The 18299-nt window shown below is 36.5% G+C and overlaps 2 protein-coding genes and 1 pseudogene across 2 annotated transcripts; all 3 read right to left on the bottom strand.

The window, feature by feature from the left end:
- Window positions 1-755: 755 nt before the first annotated feature.
- On the bottom strand, window positions 756-6298 carry LOC110702025 (annotated as a pseudogene).
- Window positions 1035-4037, bottom strand: LOC110701810. The gene is made up of 6 exons (XM_021879435.1): window positions 3981-4037; window positions 2805-2939; window positions 2190-2246; window positions 1604-1703; window positions 1361-1491; window positions 1035-1118 (listed from the first exon to the last, which is right to left on the bottom strand). Exons 1-6 carry the CDS (start codon window positions 4035-4037, stop codon window positions 1035-1037), a joined length of 564 nt encoding a protein of 187 aa, XP_021735127.1.
- Window positions 6299-12083: 5785 nt separating the features above from the next.
- Window positions 12084-17202, bottom strand: LOC110702024. Its single transcript, XM_021879665.1, has 6 exons — window positions 17049-17202; window positions 15319-15601; window positions 14931-15065; window positions 14120-14176; window positions 12620-12754; window positions 12084-12443 (listed from the first exon to the last, which is right to left on the bottom strand). Exons 2-6 carry the CDS (start codon window positions 15595-15597, stop codon window positions 12378-12380), a joined length of 672 nt encoding a protein of 223 aa, XP_021735357.1. The 5' UTR covers window positions 15598-15601; window positions 17049-17202; the 3' UTR covers window positions 12084-12377.
- Window positions 17203-18299: the final 1097 nt, after the last annotated feature.

The raw sequence follows: 18299 nt of genomic DNA, 5'->3' as shown, positions 1-18299 counted from the left end.
TCTTGGGAGAGATTTTGCAAATTGTAAACATTTTCTATAAAGATTCACTATACTCAAAATTCAAAGTCAAAATCTTTATATAAAATGTTTACCGTGTTTGAGGATTTAGTATTCTGAAGATTAGTGGTTAAAAGTTGCAAAACCAACTCTCTTAGGGCTCTTTTATATAGGTTTTGGTAGTACTCGTAGTAATTAGTTTTGAATACATAAGCCATAACCTTTGTGAATATTGGAGGAAATGAAAACTGAATCATGGAGAAAGTTCATTATATAAATTAACCAATACAAAGTGATGAGAATTATAGCGGCAAATATTAACCAATACAAAGTGATGAGAATCATAGCGGCAAATTAAGGTTGAGAGAGTGGGAGTTTGACACTGAGGGCCTATTCTTATACGTTTATTTTCATTTCAGTTCAGCTCTAATAAGTTCAGTTCAGTTTAGCTCCTAATTTCCTTGTTTTATAAAATATTCATTTCACTTCAGTTCGGCTCTAATAAATTCAGTTCAGTTCAACTTCATAAAATAGGCCCTTAATTCTTATTGGCTTAAAGCTATGTAAAATTGTAAATCATTTTCCTTTATTTTTTCTCAAAAGTTTTGTTTGGTTCTTAACAGAGTGAACACCCTATGACCCTAATATCATGCCACCCAACTTTTATAATGTCTTTGTTAGTGAATATTCATCATTACTCCGTACTAAATTTTAAGTTAACACTTATGTTCATACTATGATTATAATCTGTCCAAAAGATTGATTGTATAAAGGTTCAAGATTTGGTTCCCAAATGAGGGTGAAAATTGAGTGCCATGATGATTAACATAGAATGCTGTAATCCAACAATTTTTAAACATATTTCAATTGACATCCTATATACATATATATGCTATATAAAACACACTATTAGATCAAAGATTTTGCAGCTAAACAAGGTGAACATGTAACTTCATCATCTCGACCTCATTTCCTCTGAGGGCTATTCCTTCCACAAAAAAGGGTCACTCCAATGCCTGACCTGTAAGTTACAATTCTTACAAAAACTCATTTGTAGATCCATTCTGCCATTCATTTGAACGAGCGCCAGACTCATCCATGTCTATGAATATGCTTACAGCCTGCATCATAACAAGCAACAGATTCTGCCTTAGTTTTCTTTAAATACTACTCCGTATATTAAGTGAGCTTTGCAGATTCATTCTTAAGATGACTAAACCATGCTCATGTCAGCTAATTTATTGAACATGAAGCCGGCCAAGCACTTTCTGTCCACAACCTTTGATTTTACAGCATTAATGTTCAAATGTATGTTCATATATTGATGCATTCAAAGAGATTGTCCTTGAGTTTATGTTGTTACCTTTCCAATTCGTGGCGGCTCCTTCGACTTTGAGAGGCTGCTTCGGATATGTGAGACAGCACCCCAACATCTCAAATTATTTGCCACATCGTCAAGCCTCAATATGTATTCTTCAGTCAATGGAATGATCTCTGAAATGGTAGTACACAGATAAAAATACTGATAAAGCATTTAGACGACTTTGCTAACTTGCTAGGTTTGTGGACTAGATTTATAAAAAGATACTCTAAGCTTTACGCAAACTAGTGCCATGCCAACCAGCTCTTAAGGCAAAGGTAATACCGTTGGACATTTCCTGTAACTTGGTTCCAGTGTTCTCACTTGGGCATAAGAAAGAGAGAAGCTGTAGCATGTTTATCAAATTAACAATACCTCCATCTTATTTTCATGATTTTTATACCCACGCTTAAGGCCTACATTTGACACTTGACAATAGCATATACATTCTCCAAAGCTCCAGCTTAATAAGTACACCTTGTCAGAACTCATCTAACGCAATGTCAACCATTAAGAAAATAAACTTAAATAAGTCTAAATAACTATATACAGAGCAAGTGGATAAAACTAAAATTAGAGGCAAGAGAGAATTAATACAATATACACTATACAATTTGCATCACAAATTCACAATATAATTTCAAGTGATGAACTCAACCATACATGCTGCTACAAGACATCACCCCGCAAACTATGACTCTATAATGGTAAGAAGATACATTATAGAGAGAAGCGAATTGAAAACCGGCCTCAAATCTCATCCCTTCGATTGCGAAGGGAGGATGACAAAAAAAGCTGCCGCATTTAAAAGTTGAAGAAATTCTCCACATACCTGCTCCCTGTACTTCCACATGACATTCATTGCAAGCAGGTTTCTCCCCATGAACTCCTGCACAGTGATACAGAAATATAACAATAGAATCTAAAACAAACCAGTTAATATAAACTTAAGAGAAGAATGCAATGAGTCAACCCAGGGTATCTAGTTCAACAAGTTGAACAAGCTGATCACTCAGTCTAAATGGCGAGGAGCTGGGGAAACTGTAAACTAAACCATGTACAGATGAATGTGATACAAAAGGAGTTCATCAGCTTGATTAATGTAACACCTAGGAAATAGTATTTTCATCAGTGGACAATTGAATAATTTGATGAATGAAAGAGTGGTGATATAAAATTTATTGTGCTAATCATATGTATACTAAAAACAAGATTCTAATGACCGATTTGAGGCAGGATACTTAAAGATACATGAACACCTTTGGGAAGAGCATGATAAGTAGTTCAAAGTAGACAAGATAAATACAAGACACAAGAACAAAGCCTTCTTATGAAAATGAACAAAAAGGGATCTGCTAATGAAAGAAAGGTTTCCATACATAAAAATGAAATGGATTTTTAAAAAATTTAAAAAGAAACAGTCAAATTAGCAAAAGGAAAAAGATACCTTCTTTCTGAGTTGTACATCATAGGACCTTCCATATTTGTTTCTTATAATAGCTGCAAGGTCTGCCCCTCTGAACGTAGAATCATCCACTCGAATAATTCTTTCCAGATTGTCCCTATAACTGTCACTACTTGCCTGAAAAGTGAAGCACAAAAGGACATATAATTTAGCCATTTTTACAGTATGGATCAAGAAAGGCCACTAAAAGTATATTTAGACATGATCGTCTATATGGTTGAGATCATAGAGAACAAAGCATCCTACATAGGTAACATTTATTTTGTAGAGACAAAACAAACGCTGCCTTAGTGCACACACTTTATAGTCCTGATGGCTATCCCTTCATCCCCAATACTCTTTGCTGGCCCAACAAAATTCACCCAAGAAAATCATCATCATTCCTTCCAAATTCTACATGGCAATGCAAATGCAAATTTTGTGTTCAGTAATCAGCTAGGAGAGAGATAGAGCACAGCTATTAACATGCTTGCTAAAATCTGGGAGTATGTATGCCCAATGAGGAACCATCTATGGTGATGCTTCACTTCTCTTTTGTCTTAAACTTGGTCTGTATGATTTACTACTTCCTTATAATAATCTAATTTAGGTGCTCCTTTTCCAAAAAAAAAAAAAAAAATTAAATAAAATAAAAAATGCAGAAGAGCTTTGAGGGTTTAGGAGAAAGAGCTTTGAGTTTGGATAATCAACTTACATGGTAACTTCTCGGCTAATCTGGAACAGCTAGATTCCCCTAAAACTTCTACACGAAAGCTAAAACATGCCTCAGTAAATTCAATTAATGCATCTCCAGTGAATGGATCAAAACTCAGTAGATCCATGTGTAATTACATAAAATGGTAACATTGACCCCTTAGAAAAGTAAACAAGACTGGTGTTATCGATCTTAAATGTCCTGTCCTGTTGTACCTGTACTGTGGCTTAGATTTAGCTAAACTTGAGCTCTAGTTCAGTTAATATTCAAAGGCAGTTCATAAAAAAACAAATGCAACTTACAGGCAGACAGCAAGCAAGCACAACAATTGCATACAAAACGTACAGTTAATCTACTTTGTTTCATATGTTCCAAATCCCAGGCAATAAGGTTATTTTGCCTACAATCAATTAAAACACATTATATATAGACTTATAAATAGCCAATTCACAACATTCACTCACGATGTTTGTTTTCTCAGCTGTCACAGGCTCACAGCTGATCACATATGATTTAGTCATCGCTTACTCGGTTCTCAAAAACGTTTTCAGCAAATCCTTGTCTGCATCACCAATATTTGGATCAGAGAGTAAGCCCACAAATGATGATACAGTGAGATTATCAGCAGCAAACTCTTTGATTCTCATCAACCTGACAAGCTCTAATGCTCTCCTATAATCCTTTCCATCTATAAATCCTCTAACAATTATATTAAAGGTGCATTCATCTGGAAAGCATTTATTGTCCTCCATATTCTTCAATAATTCATCAGCTTTAGCTAGGAACCCTTCTTTACAAAACCCTTTTATCATTATGGTATAAGCATGCACATTATGCAGCCCTTTAGTTGTGAGAAAGGAGAAGATGTCCACTGCTTCTCTAAGGCGCTTAGCATCACACAAACCATCCATCAGGATACAGTATGTAACAATATCAGGGACGACTCCAGTAATCTTCATTTGCTTCATTGTTGTGATTGCCTCATCTATTAGTCCATTCTTACACATGCCATCAAGCAATGAATTCCAAGTGATTACATTTGGCTTAAGTCCGTGAGCTTCCATTTCCTTGAAAAATTGGTGTGCAAGCTTGAGCTGATTGACTTTGCACAAGGCATCTATAAGAGTGTTGTACGTGATAACATTAGGGGTTAATCCATTATATATCATCTCCTGGAAAAGACCAAGAGCTCTGTCAATCATTTTAGACTTGCAATATCCATTAATTAAGCTGCTGTAAGTAACAACATTAGGTACGCAACCATTGTTAACCATCAAATCCATAAGCTTTTCTGCCTCATCCATCTCCCCACGTAAACAAAATCCATCTAACAGAGCTCTGTAAGTGATGATATCGGGAACCAATCCTCTCTCAATCATGTGAACAAAAATGTCCTGCGCTTCACCAACCTGGCCATCTTTACAATACATGTCAATCAACATGCTGTAGGTCTCAATGTCAGGAGATATGTTGTTCCCCCACATCTCAGTCAGCATTTCTTGAGCTTCTCTCTGTCGCCCCAAAGTGCACAAACCTCGATCTATGGTAGTATAGGTGACAACATTAGGGGAAATTCCCTTGACTTTCATCTCCTTGAAAAGGCGGAGAGCCTGAGGTAATAACCGGTCTTTACATAGGCTATCAATGATGGTGTTATAAATGACAACATCCGGCATACAATGTCCATAAGACTCCATATTTCGAAGGAATTCGAGAGCACCAGCATTATCACCGGACCTACACAGACCTTTGAACATAGAACCATAGGTGACTAATGTGGGTTGGTATTTGGTAACCAAGATTGACAACCTTATACAACAATCGAACGGCTTTATCCAGTTGATTAGAATGAATAAAACCATCAATCAGAGTAGTAAAGGTGACATTATTAAGTTGATAACCAAGTTTAATAATGTTGGCAAGAATAGAAAACCCCAAATCAACAAAATTCAAACGACAGTAACAATTAGCGAGGATCGAAAGGGAATAATCATCTTGACGAACACCCAACAAATGGAGCTGCTTAGAGAGAGAAATGACAATGGAGAAAGGTGGGTGTGGTTTAATCTTCAACATAGCACTAAATAATATACAGAAATCAATGATACAAGGAAGAGGGTGAATCAATTTCATATGATCAAAGAGGGAAAGGGGGATTTCAACATTAGTAAACCCTAATTTGGATTGTTGTCTAACAAATTTTAGAAACAATTTGGGATCATCGTAATAATCATCAACATAATTATAACGAGTAGCGTAATTGCGGAAAAATGGAATCTGAGAATGGAAATTGGGAAGAAGGGGAGAGAGATGGAGAAGGTTACATTCGTGAAGACGAAGAAAAGCTCCAGCAAAAATGGCGGATTTGCTCCTCATATTGTCGTAAAATGCCTTGCTGATATCAAATTACAAGCCCTCTATTAGGAAATATATGATAGAATCTACAATAATATTATTGTTAGGCAAGATATATTTGATATATTTGCTAGATATTATGAAAGGATATTATTGTGTTTCCTAGTTTAAGATAGATGGTTCCTTGGGGCTCAAGGTCTTCTTGTATAAATATGATGATCTATGAATGAGAAAGGCAAGCTATTGAATCATAATATTGTCATGGTATCGGAGCCACGACCTTCTTCATAAAAAAAATTTTAACACCGTACACAATGCCCGGCGATGACAATCCACCGCCACCACCAAAGATTGAACCTAACTCCTCGTATTATCTAGGATTCCATGATCGTCCTGGTGACTACATTACCTCCCAACGCCTAAAATTAAACAACTTCAATGATTGGTCTCATGCAATTTTTATTGCTTTGTCTTCCAGGAGGAAATTTGGATTCCTGGATGGTACGATCACTCACTTTGCTCCACCATGTACGAAGGATGACTGGGTCACGATCCAATGTATGCTCGTGTCTTGGCTCATGAACACGATCGATCCGGAGGTAAGGTCCATGCTATCGTACTATGACAACGCCAAAAAGCTTTGGGGTGATTTACATGAGCGATTTGGTCTTGTTAATGGACCACGGATACAACAAATTAAATCCGAAATTAGTCGGTGTGAGCAAACCAAAACAATGCCCGTAGCAGTCTACTTTAGCAAGCTCTCAGTTTTATGGGATGAACTTGACAAGCATGAGCCCTTGATCGCTTGAAAGTGTGGCAAGTGTACTTGCGATGTAGGAAAGCAGCATGCAAATAGACATGACGGAGACCGCCTCCAGCAATTTCTTCTCGGGCTTTACTCTGAATATTATGTCGCTCTTCGCTCTACCCTTCTATCCCAAGATCCTTTACCTTCCTTGAACCGTGCCTTTCAAACTATTGCCCAGGAAGAACGAGTTCGAGGTATTGCAACTGTCAAGGACGAGGCCTCAGAAGTTGCTGGGTTCGCTGTGAGGATGGAAAATAACTCCAAACTTCGTCTATCTCGCGTAGAGAGGGCAGCCTTGGTGTGTACCTTTTGCCACAAAAAGGGGCACGATGCTACAACTTGCTTCGATAAGCATGGTGTGCCCCCATGGTATATTGAAAAATACGGATCGAAGGAGGATTCTCGTGGGACTGCTCGTGGCAAAAGCACCCCTGTCAAAGCAAATGCAACTCCACCAACTATTGTGCCGTCATCCACCACTGCCTCGGCTTCCTCTCAATTTCCGCACCTCACTCCCGAGCAGTGGCAAGTCGTCATGGCTGTTATGGGTAATGCGCCACCCCCTTCTCACCGCTTGAATGGTAAGTGGATTATTGACACCGGATGTTCTCACCACGTCACCGGAGATTTCTCTTGTTTATTGGACGTTCGTGATGTTCCTTCATGTAATGTGGGTCTTCCGGATGGTACTAGTGTGAATTGTCATGAAAGAAGGAGTTGTAAAATTAACAGACAAAATAATCCTTCACAATGTGTTTTTTGTTCCTAAATTAAATTGTAACTTGATTTCGTTTTCACAATTGTGTTCTACTAATAATTGTGAAGTCATAACTAACTCTAATATATGTACTATACAGGACCAACGCACGAGGGAAGTGATTGGAACGGGTGATCTCAAGGATGGACTATACTATCTTCAGGAAGAGGCTTCTATTGCGACTATTTCGGTTGAAGACACCTTGAAACTGTGGCACAAACGGTTGGGACATCCTTCTGAAAAAGTTGTAAAATTACTTCCTTTTCTTAGTAATTCTAGTGCTCATTTAAATAAAGATTGTGAAGTGTGTCATCGTTCTAAACACACTAGAGACAAATTTCCTATGAGTGATAATAAAGCTTCCCGTATTTTTGAAATAGTGCATTGTGATTTATGGGGCCCTTATACCGAACCTTCATCTTGTGGTGCACATTATTTTCTGACTTTGGTAGATGATTACTCTCGTGCCGTATGGATATATTTATTGGTTGATAAAACTGAAGTTTTTAAAATATTTATGTCCTTTATTGCCATGATTGATAGGCAATTTTCACAGAAAATAAAAATTGTTCGTAGTGATAATGGACCGAATTCTTTTGCTTGAAAAATTATTTTATAGCCCAAGGTATCCTGTTTCAAACTTCTTGTGTTGGTACACCTCAACAAAATGGGAGGGTAGAGAGAAAACACCAACACATTCTCAATGTTGCCCGTGCCCTTCGATTTCAGGGGGGTTACCAATATACTTTTGGGGGAGTGTGCACTTGCGGCGGCTCATATAATAAATCGCACACCTTCGGTACTATTAGGCAATAAAACACCGTATGAAATGTTGTTTGGCACCCCACCTTTATTTAATGAATTACAAGTGTTTGGTTCTTTGTGTTTTGCTCATAACCAAAGGGCGAAAGGGGATAAATTTGCAAGCCGTAGTCGTAAATGTATATTTGTGGGGTACCCTTTTGGGAAGAAAGGATGGTATTTATTTGACTTGGATAAAAAGGAATTTTTCGTCTCCTGTGATGTGCGTTTTTTTTGAGGATGTATATCCTTATTTGGATGCCGAAAGCACCAATATTAATATAGCTACAGATGGTATGAATGCTACAATAAATATGGAAGAAAATATGGAGTCTTTTACTCCTATTTTCGACAGTGATGAGGGGCAGACTATGCAGCATCCACCGACTGCCCACACCCCTCACTCACTGCCGCATCCCACCACCCCGCCACATAGCCCTGCCACGGCTATCCCTGACACGCCAGCAGTACGGACAGCAGGTGGGGAGGACACCACGGCACCCGAGCTAATGGGGCGTGGTCACCGTCCGAAATATGCAAACTCTAAATATAGAGATTTTGTCACTCATACTCATGTAGCTCGAAATAGTCCATCCAAGGCATCACTCAACCCAATTTCTACTCCTCCCTCAGGTATGTCATATCCTATAGCACATTATGTTAGTTGTGATAAGTTTTCTGCAAAACACCGAAATTTTGTTGCAACTTTAACAGGTGGGAAGGAACCACGATCTTTTAAAGAAGCAATGCAAGACCATGGTTGGAAGATGGCCATGAAAGAATAAATGCGTGCCTTGGAGTCCAATGGCACATGGACCTTGGAAAAATTACCTCCCGGGAAGAAGGCTCTTGGAAGTCAATGGTTGTACAAAATTAAGTACAACTCTGATGGAAGCATTGAGCGATTGAAAGCAAGATTAGTTGTCTTTGGAAATCATCAAACCGAAGGCATAGATTATGATGAAACTTTTGCTCCGGTGATCAAGATGACCACGGTCCGCGCATTCCTTTCCATTGCCGCCTCTAAAAATTGGGAATTGCATCAAATGGATGTTCACAATGCATTCCTTCATGGTGATTTAAATGAGGAAGTCTACATGAAACTTCCCCCGGGTTTCATCACTGACGAGCCGAGTCTTGTTTTCCGCCTTCGGAAGTCTTTATATGGCTTCAAGCAAGCTCCTAGATGTTGGTTTGCTAAATTGACGTCGGCCTTGAAAAAGTATGGTTTTACGCAATCATACTCAGATTACTCCCTATTCTCTTATACAAAGGGGTCGGTGCAACTTAATGTTCTTGTTTATGTGGATGATCTAATTGTGGCAGGGAACAATTCTATGGCCTTGCAATTGTTTAAAAATTATTTGAGCAATTGTTTTCATATGAAGGACTTAGGTGTTCTCAAATACTTCCTTGGGATTGAGGTAGCAAGGAGTAGTACCGGTTTATTTTTGTGTCAACACAAATATGCTCTTGATATCATCTCAGAAACCGACCTATTGGGGTCAAAACCGGCCATGACACCCATCGAGCAAAATCACAATTTGGGGCGTGCTTCCGGCCCTATGCTTGCTGACTCGGAGCCATATCGAAGGTTGGTCGGCCGTTTAGTCTACTTGGCTGTTACACGGCCAGACTTGACGTATGCGGTTATTGTTCTCTCCCAATTTATGCAGGCACCGCAACAAGTACACTGGGAGGCTGCAATTCGTGTTGTAAGGTACTTGAAAAGTACACCAGGCCAAGGAAGGAATTTTACTGCGCGCTGATGGTGATCTCACACTTGAAGGGTGGTGTGATGTGGACTGGGCAGTGTGTCCCATTACGCGCCGCTCTGTCTCGGGTTGGCTGGTCTTCTTGGGCCACTCGCCTATAGCTTGGAAATGCAAGAAACAACCAACGGTGGCCACTTCTTCTGGAGAGTCCGAATATAGGTCCATGTGCGCCATCACTATGGAAATGAAGTGGCTGAAAGGACTACTCTTAAGCTTGGGCGTGCAACATCCTCGTGCTATACCAATTTTTTGTGATAGTCAAGCGGCCATTCATATTGCACAAAACCCGGTTTTTCATGAGCGTACAAAACACATCGAAGTCGATTGTCACTTTGTCCGTGATGCAATACAAGATGGTCTAATAATTCCACATCATGTGCGCACCAATGAGCAACTAGCGGATATTTTTACAAAGGCCTTAGGAAAGCCTCAATTTGATTACCTTCGTAGCAAGTTGGGCATCTTTGATCCAAGTGCTCCAACTTGAGGGGGGGTGTTAGGAAATATATGATAGAATCTACAATATATTATTGTTAGGCAAGATATATTTGATATATTTGCTAGATATTATATAATCTTATCTTAGGAAAGGATATTATTGTGTTTCCTAGTTTAAGATAGATTGTTCCTTGGGGCTCAAGGTCTTCTTGTATAAATATGATGATCTATGAATGAGAAAGGCAAGCTATTGAATCATAATATTGTCACCCTCAATAACTTCTTTCAGAAATTACTTTTAGTAGTTTGAAAACAGAACTTTAAGGTGAGTAATTTTTATCAAATGCTAGCGCCCAATGCACACTGTAGATAAGGCTGTGCACCAATCCAAAATCAGACGAACTTGGAATTGCCTATTTTTTGCGGATCGGGGATCGGACCGGATCATAATCGGTGGGGCAGGGTTTCATTCTAGACCTGCTTATTTCAATCCAGTTCGATTTTGGATCGGAATGAACCGGTTATATCTTTATACATACATCATTTTTTAACGTCTTGTTTTTATTTGCGTGCTTTCCTATTTTGTACCTGAAATTTATAAATTACAAATTTTGTACCTCAATATAAAATATAAAATTTTCACCCGAAAAATTAAATATAAATTAAAAAAAAAAAACATTTTCGTGTCCGGATCGGAATATTCCTTTTTTTACGGACCGGACCAGAAATCTGGGATCACTAATTTGTGATGACCGAAGACCGACCTAGAATCTAATGGTCCGGTCATGATTTGGTTTTCGGTTTCGGTCCTTTTTTGCACACCCCTAGTTGTAGCTAGTAATTTTTGGGAAACTCTTTTAGTTGTTGGCAACATACTACCTCCGGTCCAAATTACTCGCAACTTTGGAATATTTTATATCTCACAAATAACACCCCAAAGTTGCGAGTAATTTGGACCAGAGGTAGTATATAAACAAATATTTTAGAGGTATAATTATCCAAACACTATTCTTATGAATTTTTTAATTGGAAAAAAAAAACGTTAATGAGGACAAATAAGTAAATAATATTTAAGAGGGTACAATTGTCTAGACACTATTCATAAGAGCTTAATTATTAAATCACACAAGAAAAAGGTTTAGAGACAATTAACATCATATTAATAAGGGGGTATAGGTTAACAAACATCTTTAAGACCAGATATAATTGTACTCACATTATTCATAAGTGTGAAAAGCAAAACTTGATATCCCTTATTATGAAAGTTGGATGGTATGACATTAGGGGGTTGAGAACTAAACAGAACTTTTTGAGAAAAATAAAGAAAGATAATTCAATATAATATATTCTAAGACAAGCGGATCAATGTATACTTTGATATTCATATTTTTAATTTCAACCCCTCGAAATTTAAGATAATTATACTTTTAGAAAATGTACAATGTATTCCACACATCTCAAAATAGTATACGTTTTTTTGGTGCAACCAAAAATAGTATACGTGAACACAAGATTATTAAGTCCGAATGAAAAATACAAGTAATAACTTGAACACCATGATATTCAATTTTCAATTTAAACCTTCTTTTCATACTATGATTAATTGATTATCATCTTTCCAAAAGATTGATTGTATAAAGGTTCAAGATTTGGTTCCCAAATGACGGTGAAAATTGAGTGCCATAATGATTAACATGGAATGCTGTAATCCAACAGTTTTTGAAAATATTTCAATTGACATAACAAATCCTATATACATGTATATGCTATATAAAACACACTATTAGATCAAAGATTTTGCAGCTAAACAAGGTGAACATGTAACTTCATCATCTCGACCTTGTTTCCTCTGAAGGCTACTTCTTTCAACAAAAAAAAGGGTCACTCCAATGCCTGACCTGTAAGTTACAATTCTCACAAAAACTCATTTGTAGATCCATTCATTTGAACGAGCGCCAGATTCATCCATGTCTATGAATATGCTTACAGCCTGCATCAAAACAAGCAACAAATTCATAAGATAACAAAACCATGCTCTTGTCAGCTAATTCTTTGAACATGAAACCAAGCACTTTCTGTCCACAACCTTTAATTTTACAGCATTAATGTTCGTATATTCATACATTGATGCATTCATAGAGATTGTCCTTGAGTTTATGTTGTTACCTTTCCAATTCGTGGCCGCTCCTTTGACTTTGCAAGGCTGCTTCGGATATGTGAGACAGCACCCCAACATCTCAAATTGTTTGCCACATCATCAAGCCTCAGTATGTACTCTTCTTCAGTTAACGGGAATGATCTCTGATATAGTAGTCACGCAGATAACAATAATTATACAGCATTTAGATGACATTAAAAGTTTATAAACAAGAAAAGGCAACAATGTAAGACTATGAATTAATAAAATGATACTCCAAGCTTCATGCAAACTAGTGTCATGCCAACCAACTCTTAAGTCAAAGGTAAAGCGTTGGATATTTCCCGCAACTTGATTCCAGTGTTCTCAATCGGGCATAGAAAGAGAAAAGCTCTAGTATGTAGAAAAGACTGAAAAACATAGCATGATTGGAAATGATCATAATAATGTCATGGAATGAATTGAATACATATAATTTTCTGTACCAGTTTTACTGTTTCCTTTTAATTATGACGCCTGAAAGGACTTGATAAAAAGATGTAAATCTTCGATATTTCCATCCGCATTCTCTCTGCCTTCTGATAATGTATATCCTCCTAACCTTCATGCCCCTCACTGGGAGGGAAGGGGGTAGGGGGGCAACAGAGCCTTTAGAAATGTCACTCTATGGAACATCACTCCATGAAAATCACGTCATTTTTATGTATCTATCAGCAGTTATATTGTCGGAATTGACATTTCACCTCAAAAACAGCATGATAACCTTCCATAAAATCCGATCCAATTTCTCAAACCCATCTTGCACTTCTCCAACAAAACCTCATTTCCAATACATACTCTCACAATACAACTATACATGCATGAAAATCTCATTTTTGCAACTTTTATCTTATGAAAATGGTGATGTGTATAGTTCTACAGAAACCCTAATGAGCTTCAACAGTTCAACCTTTCCTTCCATCCAACTTTGATAAACATTTAAGATATTCTGGTCAATAAAACTATTTAAACTATAACCTTCTTGTTAAAAATTCCTATGGAAATTTTTTTGCTTCCCATTCTAAATTATCATCACTTCCATCTTCTTTTCATGATCTCCATATATGCACCCTTAAGGCCTACTTTATTCTATGCCCTATCAATGGAAACCATGAATTACGCTCCTCATCTCTTCTTACTGCAGAGGTAACTATGGCATTTGACAGTAACATACCGTCCAAAGCTCCAACTTAACATTTACGCCTTGTCAGAACTCATCTAATTCAATGTCAACCATTAAGAAACTAAACTTATGATAGTATGAATAACGATATACAAAGTAAGTAGATTGAACTAAAATTACAGGCAAGAGAGAATTAATACAGTATACGCTACAATCTGCATCACAATATAATTTAAAGGGATGAACTCAACCATATATGCCACTACAGGACCACATCACTCAGCAAGCTATGACTTTATATTTGTAAGAAGTTACATTATGATAGATAGACAAAAAAACTGCTGCAAGTAAAAAAACTTCCACATACCTGCTCCCTGTACTTCCACATGACATTCATTGCAAGAAGGTTTCTTCCCATGAACTCCTGCACAGTGAGAAATACAACAATAGAATCTAAAACAAACAGTTTATATAAACTCAAGAGAAGAATGCAATGAGTCAACCCAGGGTGACTAGTTCAACAAGTAGAGACAAGCTGATCACTCAGCTTAAAAGGCAAGGAATTGGGGAAACTATAAAGTAAAATATATGGGCGAATGTGATACAAAAGGTGCTCATCAGCTCATTTAATTTAACACCTAGGAAATATTGATACTGATCAGTGGACAATTAAATAATTCAATAAACGAAAGAACGGTGATAAGGAAAATTATTGTGCTAATCATATACTTCCTCCGTTTCTATTTAGTTGATGCGTTTGATTTAGGCACATATATTAAGGAGAGGAGAGAGTGAGAGAGAGAATGAAAAAGCAAGTCGGGTAGCTTGTAAATGCAAGGTAAAAATTTACCCCAAAAGGAAACGTGTCAACTAAAAAAAAATCCTAAAAAGGAATACGTGTCAACTAAAAAGAAACGGGGGTAGTAATGCTGAAAACAAGATTATAGTGACCAATTTGAGACAGGACACTTAAAAATACATGATCAACTTTGGAAAGGGCATAACAAGTAGTTTAAATTAGACAAGATAAATTCACGAGAAATGAACAGACCCTTTTATAAAAATGAACAAAAAGGGATCTGCTTAGAGAAGAAAAGTATATCAATACATAAAATAGAAATGGATTTTTTAAAAAATTGCTAAAGAATCAGTCAAATTAGCTGCAAGGAAAAAGATACCTTTTTTATGAGTTGTACATCATAGGACCTTCCATATTTGTTTCTTATAATAGCTGCAAGGTCTGCCCCACTAAAAGTAGAGTCATCCACTCCAATAATTCTTTCCAGATTGTCCCTGTAACTCTCTCTACTTGCCTGAAAAGTGAAGCAAACAAGGACATATAATTGAGCCATCTTAACAGTATGTATCAAGAAAGGCCACTAAGTATAGTTAGACATGATCAACTATTTGGGGTTGGAATCATAGAGTAAAGCAGCCTATGAAGGTGAGGTATTATTTTGTAGAGAAAAAATGATTTAGTGATCCTTTTAACCGCATATAATCACATCTTTTGTTCCAAAACCATCATTAGTGATCCTTTTGGCCCATCATAATATAAAGATATACCGGTTGGCCTTCAGGCTTTGATGATTCCTTCTTTGAGTTTTCATCTTCTGGCTCGACTGGATCATTCATATTTACTGAGCTGGAGCAAACAGCATGATGTTTACCAGATTTTTGACAGTGACTATAGTAGACAAGATCACGGCTTTGACAAAAGCTTGATTTATATGGAAGTAATGGCCCTTTATATCTCTGACCTCTACCTTCACTGAACCTTCCAGTAAAACATTGTTGAGTCCCAGATGACAATATACTGGAATGGGTTGTTGCAATGCTCGTCATGCCTCTGCGAGCAAAATCTTACACTTGAGGATTCAATCCAACAGTAAGCATGCCTAAATATGTATTATGTATAAGCAATATCCTAAATTTGGCTAGGTCCAGGATATTAGGGTAGATTCAGAGTTCAGGAGAAATGATGCTAGTGTCGGACATTTGAACACGTAACTGTCAAAAGCTCAAAACATGGGTACCCAAGTCCCAGGAAATATAGTTACCCCGACTCCCAGGAACATAGGCACAACGACACATTCTAACAAGCGTGATACTTAATGCTATTAACTCTGACTTAAAGTATGCAAATGTAGTTATGCACAAGCCATAGCTCATCTAAAAGATAAAGCATGTTAAAAGCAAAGCACAACAATCTCTGCACTTACTTTCATCTTTATACAAATCAAACAATAAAATCCACATAATAATTCCCTTTCAAAACCTTCCACGTCATAAACGAGAAAATACAGGTTTCTCTCAGTAATAAACAAAAATTGTAATAAATCAACAACTTTTTCATCAATTGGACTCCACCATCCACGGTTGATGGTGATTGGATAAAGGTGTTGATTTAATTAACAAAATGTCATTGGGGCAAGCTCATTATAAACAAACATTTGAAGGCTGGTAATTTCTATAATATATAATCTTTATTTCTCAAGGTTTTCCCACCACATTAAATTGGCTTCTAAATCTAAACATACAAAACTTCACATTTCAAAAAATCCACAACCATGGATGATGACAAAATCCAACCATATAAGACTAATCGCCCTTAAAAGGCTTTGTTCTCTTCACTAGATATTCGCTTATCAAACTAATTCACCATTGTTCTCTTCACTAGATATTCGCTTATCAAACTAATTCACCATTCTATAAAGTATCTATTTTTACTGATTAAAACCGACTTTTATTAATTGAAACATATAATACTAACTAATTTTGTGCCATTATAAGTGTGGAAGTTAAGGAATATTCACCAGATTTTTACTTAACTGAACTTTTTTTTTTTTTTTTTTTTTGAAGAATACTTAATTGAACTGAACTTATCTGAACTTAATAAAACTTATTTTAGTTCTTGGGCAACCCTTATCAGAAGTTATTTTTTCTAAACTGAACTTATTTCCTCAATTAAGCTTATCTTAACTTATTTGAACTTATTAAAGCAAAAATAGCACTACATGTAAATAAAAAGATGTTTAACACTCTCACAATTTCACAAACATCCTTCTTAAAGATTATAACTTGAATCAAAACCCAGATTCCCAAAATCATTATACTACGCATGAACTTAAAAACTTAATTATTAAGCTTACCTAACTGACAAATTCATCATAAATAAATATATACAAAAATTTAAAAAGGAATTTTTTTTTTTTAAAAAAAAAGATTAATACTCCTTCGTATTAGTTAATAAAGAATCAAGAAATTAAGTGTAAGAAAAAATTAATGTTGCGTACCTTAAAAGAGGAAGTTAACAAGAGTTTGATTAACTAGTAAGAGAGAGAGAAAAGAAGAAGAAAGGGAGAAAGAGAGAGAACCTCACATTTTAATTTTCTTTTTAATTTTCTGAATTGAAGAATTTTCAGTAAAACGGTTTTGGACCGTTGATTATGAATTTGGAGTGAGGGTGTCAAAGAAATTTTGGTCCGTGGGACAATTGCATAACTTGCTTATGTGGACTCTATCAAACCAACATATTTCAACTTTTTTTTTTTTTTTTTTTTTTTTGAAAAAATTCATAGAGCCATTCCCATGAATGATGTGAGAAGAGAATAAAATTCCGTAAATACGCTATATTTTAATAAAATTCTCATTGTACCGTCCACGTCAGTAAGTGTAATTATTATTTTTTTTTCAAAATTAAAAACAAACCGCTAATTGAGAATTAGCGGTTTTATGTAATATAAATTTTTATTCAAAGGAGGATTACCATCCAAGAAGAAATAAAATACGAAAAATAAAAAACAAAAATCAAAGGAAACTACCTATGGAGGTACAAAGCGTGGTAAAGCCACACCCCCTATTATCCTCCTCTAAAATACGACTAAGTTCTACCGGCACATTATTAATGAATTCTATTTGAGAGTCTTGAACAACTCCACGGTTGGCCAACCAATCCGCCGCTCGATTGCCTTTACGGTACACATGAGCTACCTTGACTTTCTATCTTGCATCATTTAGCAACTGTTGGCAGTAAATTATGTCATGAATATTTTCACCTCTAGAGACTTCTTTTTTTGCAAAGCTTGAAAACAAGCTATGTTCTCAAGCTGAACTTCCAGGTTCTGTATTTGAAGGTTTTGAGCCATCTCCGGTCCTCGAGTTAGGGCCATAATCTCGGCTCTATATGCTGTGCAATAAGCCAATAACCAAAGTTGGAAGAGAATGCTGACACTAGTGTGCCATTATTGTCCCTAATGAGGGTACCACCTCCAGGCTCCAGCAGGCCCCGGACAACCCTTAACAGCTCCATCAATTGATTGGCTTGCTCAAGTAAGTGGGTGAAAAAATAAACCGCTAATTCAATTAACAATTCAAGCTTTTAATTTTTTTTTTTTTTTTAAAAAAAATCAGATTTATAAAAGATGACGTGAACAGTGTGTCGGGAATTTTATTAAAATGTAGCCTATTTATGAAATTTTATTCTTTTCTAACACTATCTATGGAAATCGCTCAAATTCATCGTAGTCGCATTTTTTTATTGTTTT

The sequence above is a fragment of the Chenopodium quinoa genome, unplaced genomic scaffold (assembly GCF_001683475.1).
Source record: "Chenopodium quinoa cultivar QQ74 unplaced genomic scaffold, ASM168347v1, whole genome shotgun sequence".
Classification (NCBI taxonomy): domain Eukaryota; kingdom Viridiplantae; phylum Streptophyta; class Magnoliopsida; order Caryophyllales; family Amaranthaceae; genus Chenopodium; species Chenopodium quinoa.
The sequence above is the reverse complement of the archived record's forward strand: the minus strand, read 5'-3'. Positions and strand labels throughout refer to the sequence as shown.

Coding starts and splice junctions, on each gene's coding strand:
- LOC110701810 (XM_021879435.1), bottom strand. CDS start 4,037: ATGACTAAATCATATGTGATCAGCTGTGAGCCTGTGACAGCTGAGAAA. Junction 2,940..3,980: donor CAGCTGAGAAAACAAACATC/GTGAGTGAATGT, acceptor TTCACTTTTCAG/GCAAGTAGTGACAGTTATAG. Junction 2,247..2,804: donor ATGTACAACTCAGAAAGAAG/GTATCTTTTTCC, acceptor ATCACTGTGCAG/GAGTTCATGGGGAGAAACCT.
- LOC110702024 (XM_021879665.1), bottom strand. CDS start 15,597: ATGACGAGCATTGCAACAACCCATTCCAGTATATTGTCATCTGGGACT. Junction 15,066..15,318: donor CAAAGCCTGAAGGCCAACCG/GTATATCTTTAT, acceptor TTCACTTTTCAG/GCAAGTAGAGAGAGTTACAG. Junction 12,444..12,619: donor AGCGGCCACGAATTGGAAAG/GTAACAACATAA, acceptor GTTTTGATGCAG/GCTGTAAGCATATTCATAGA.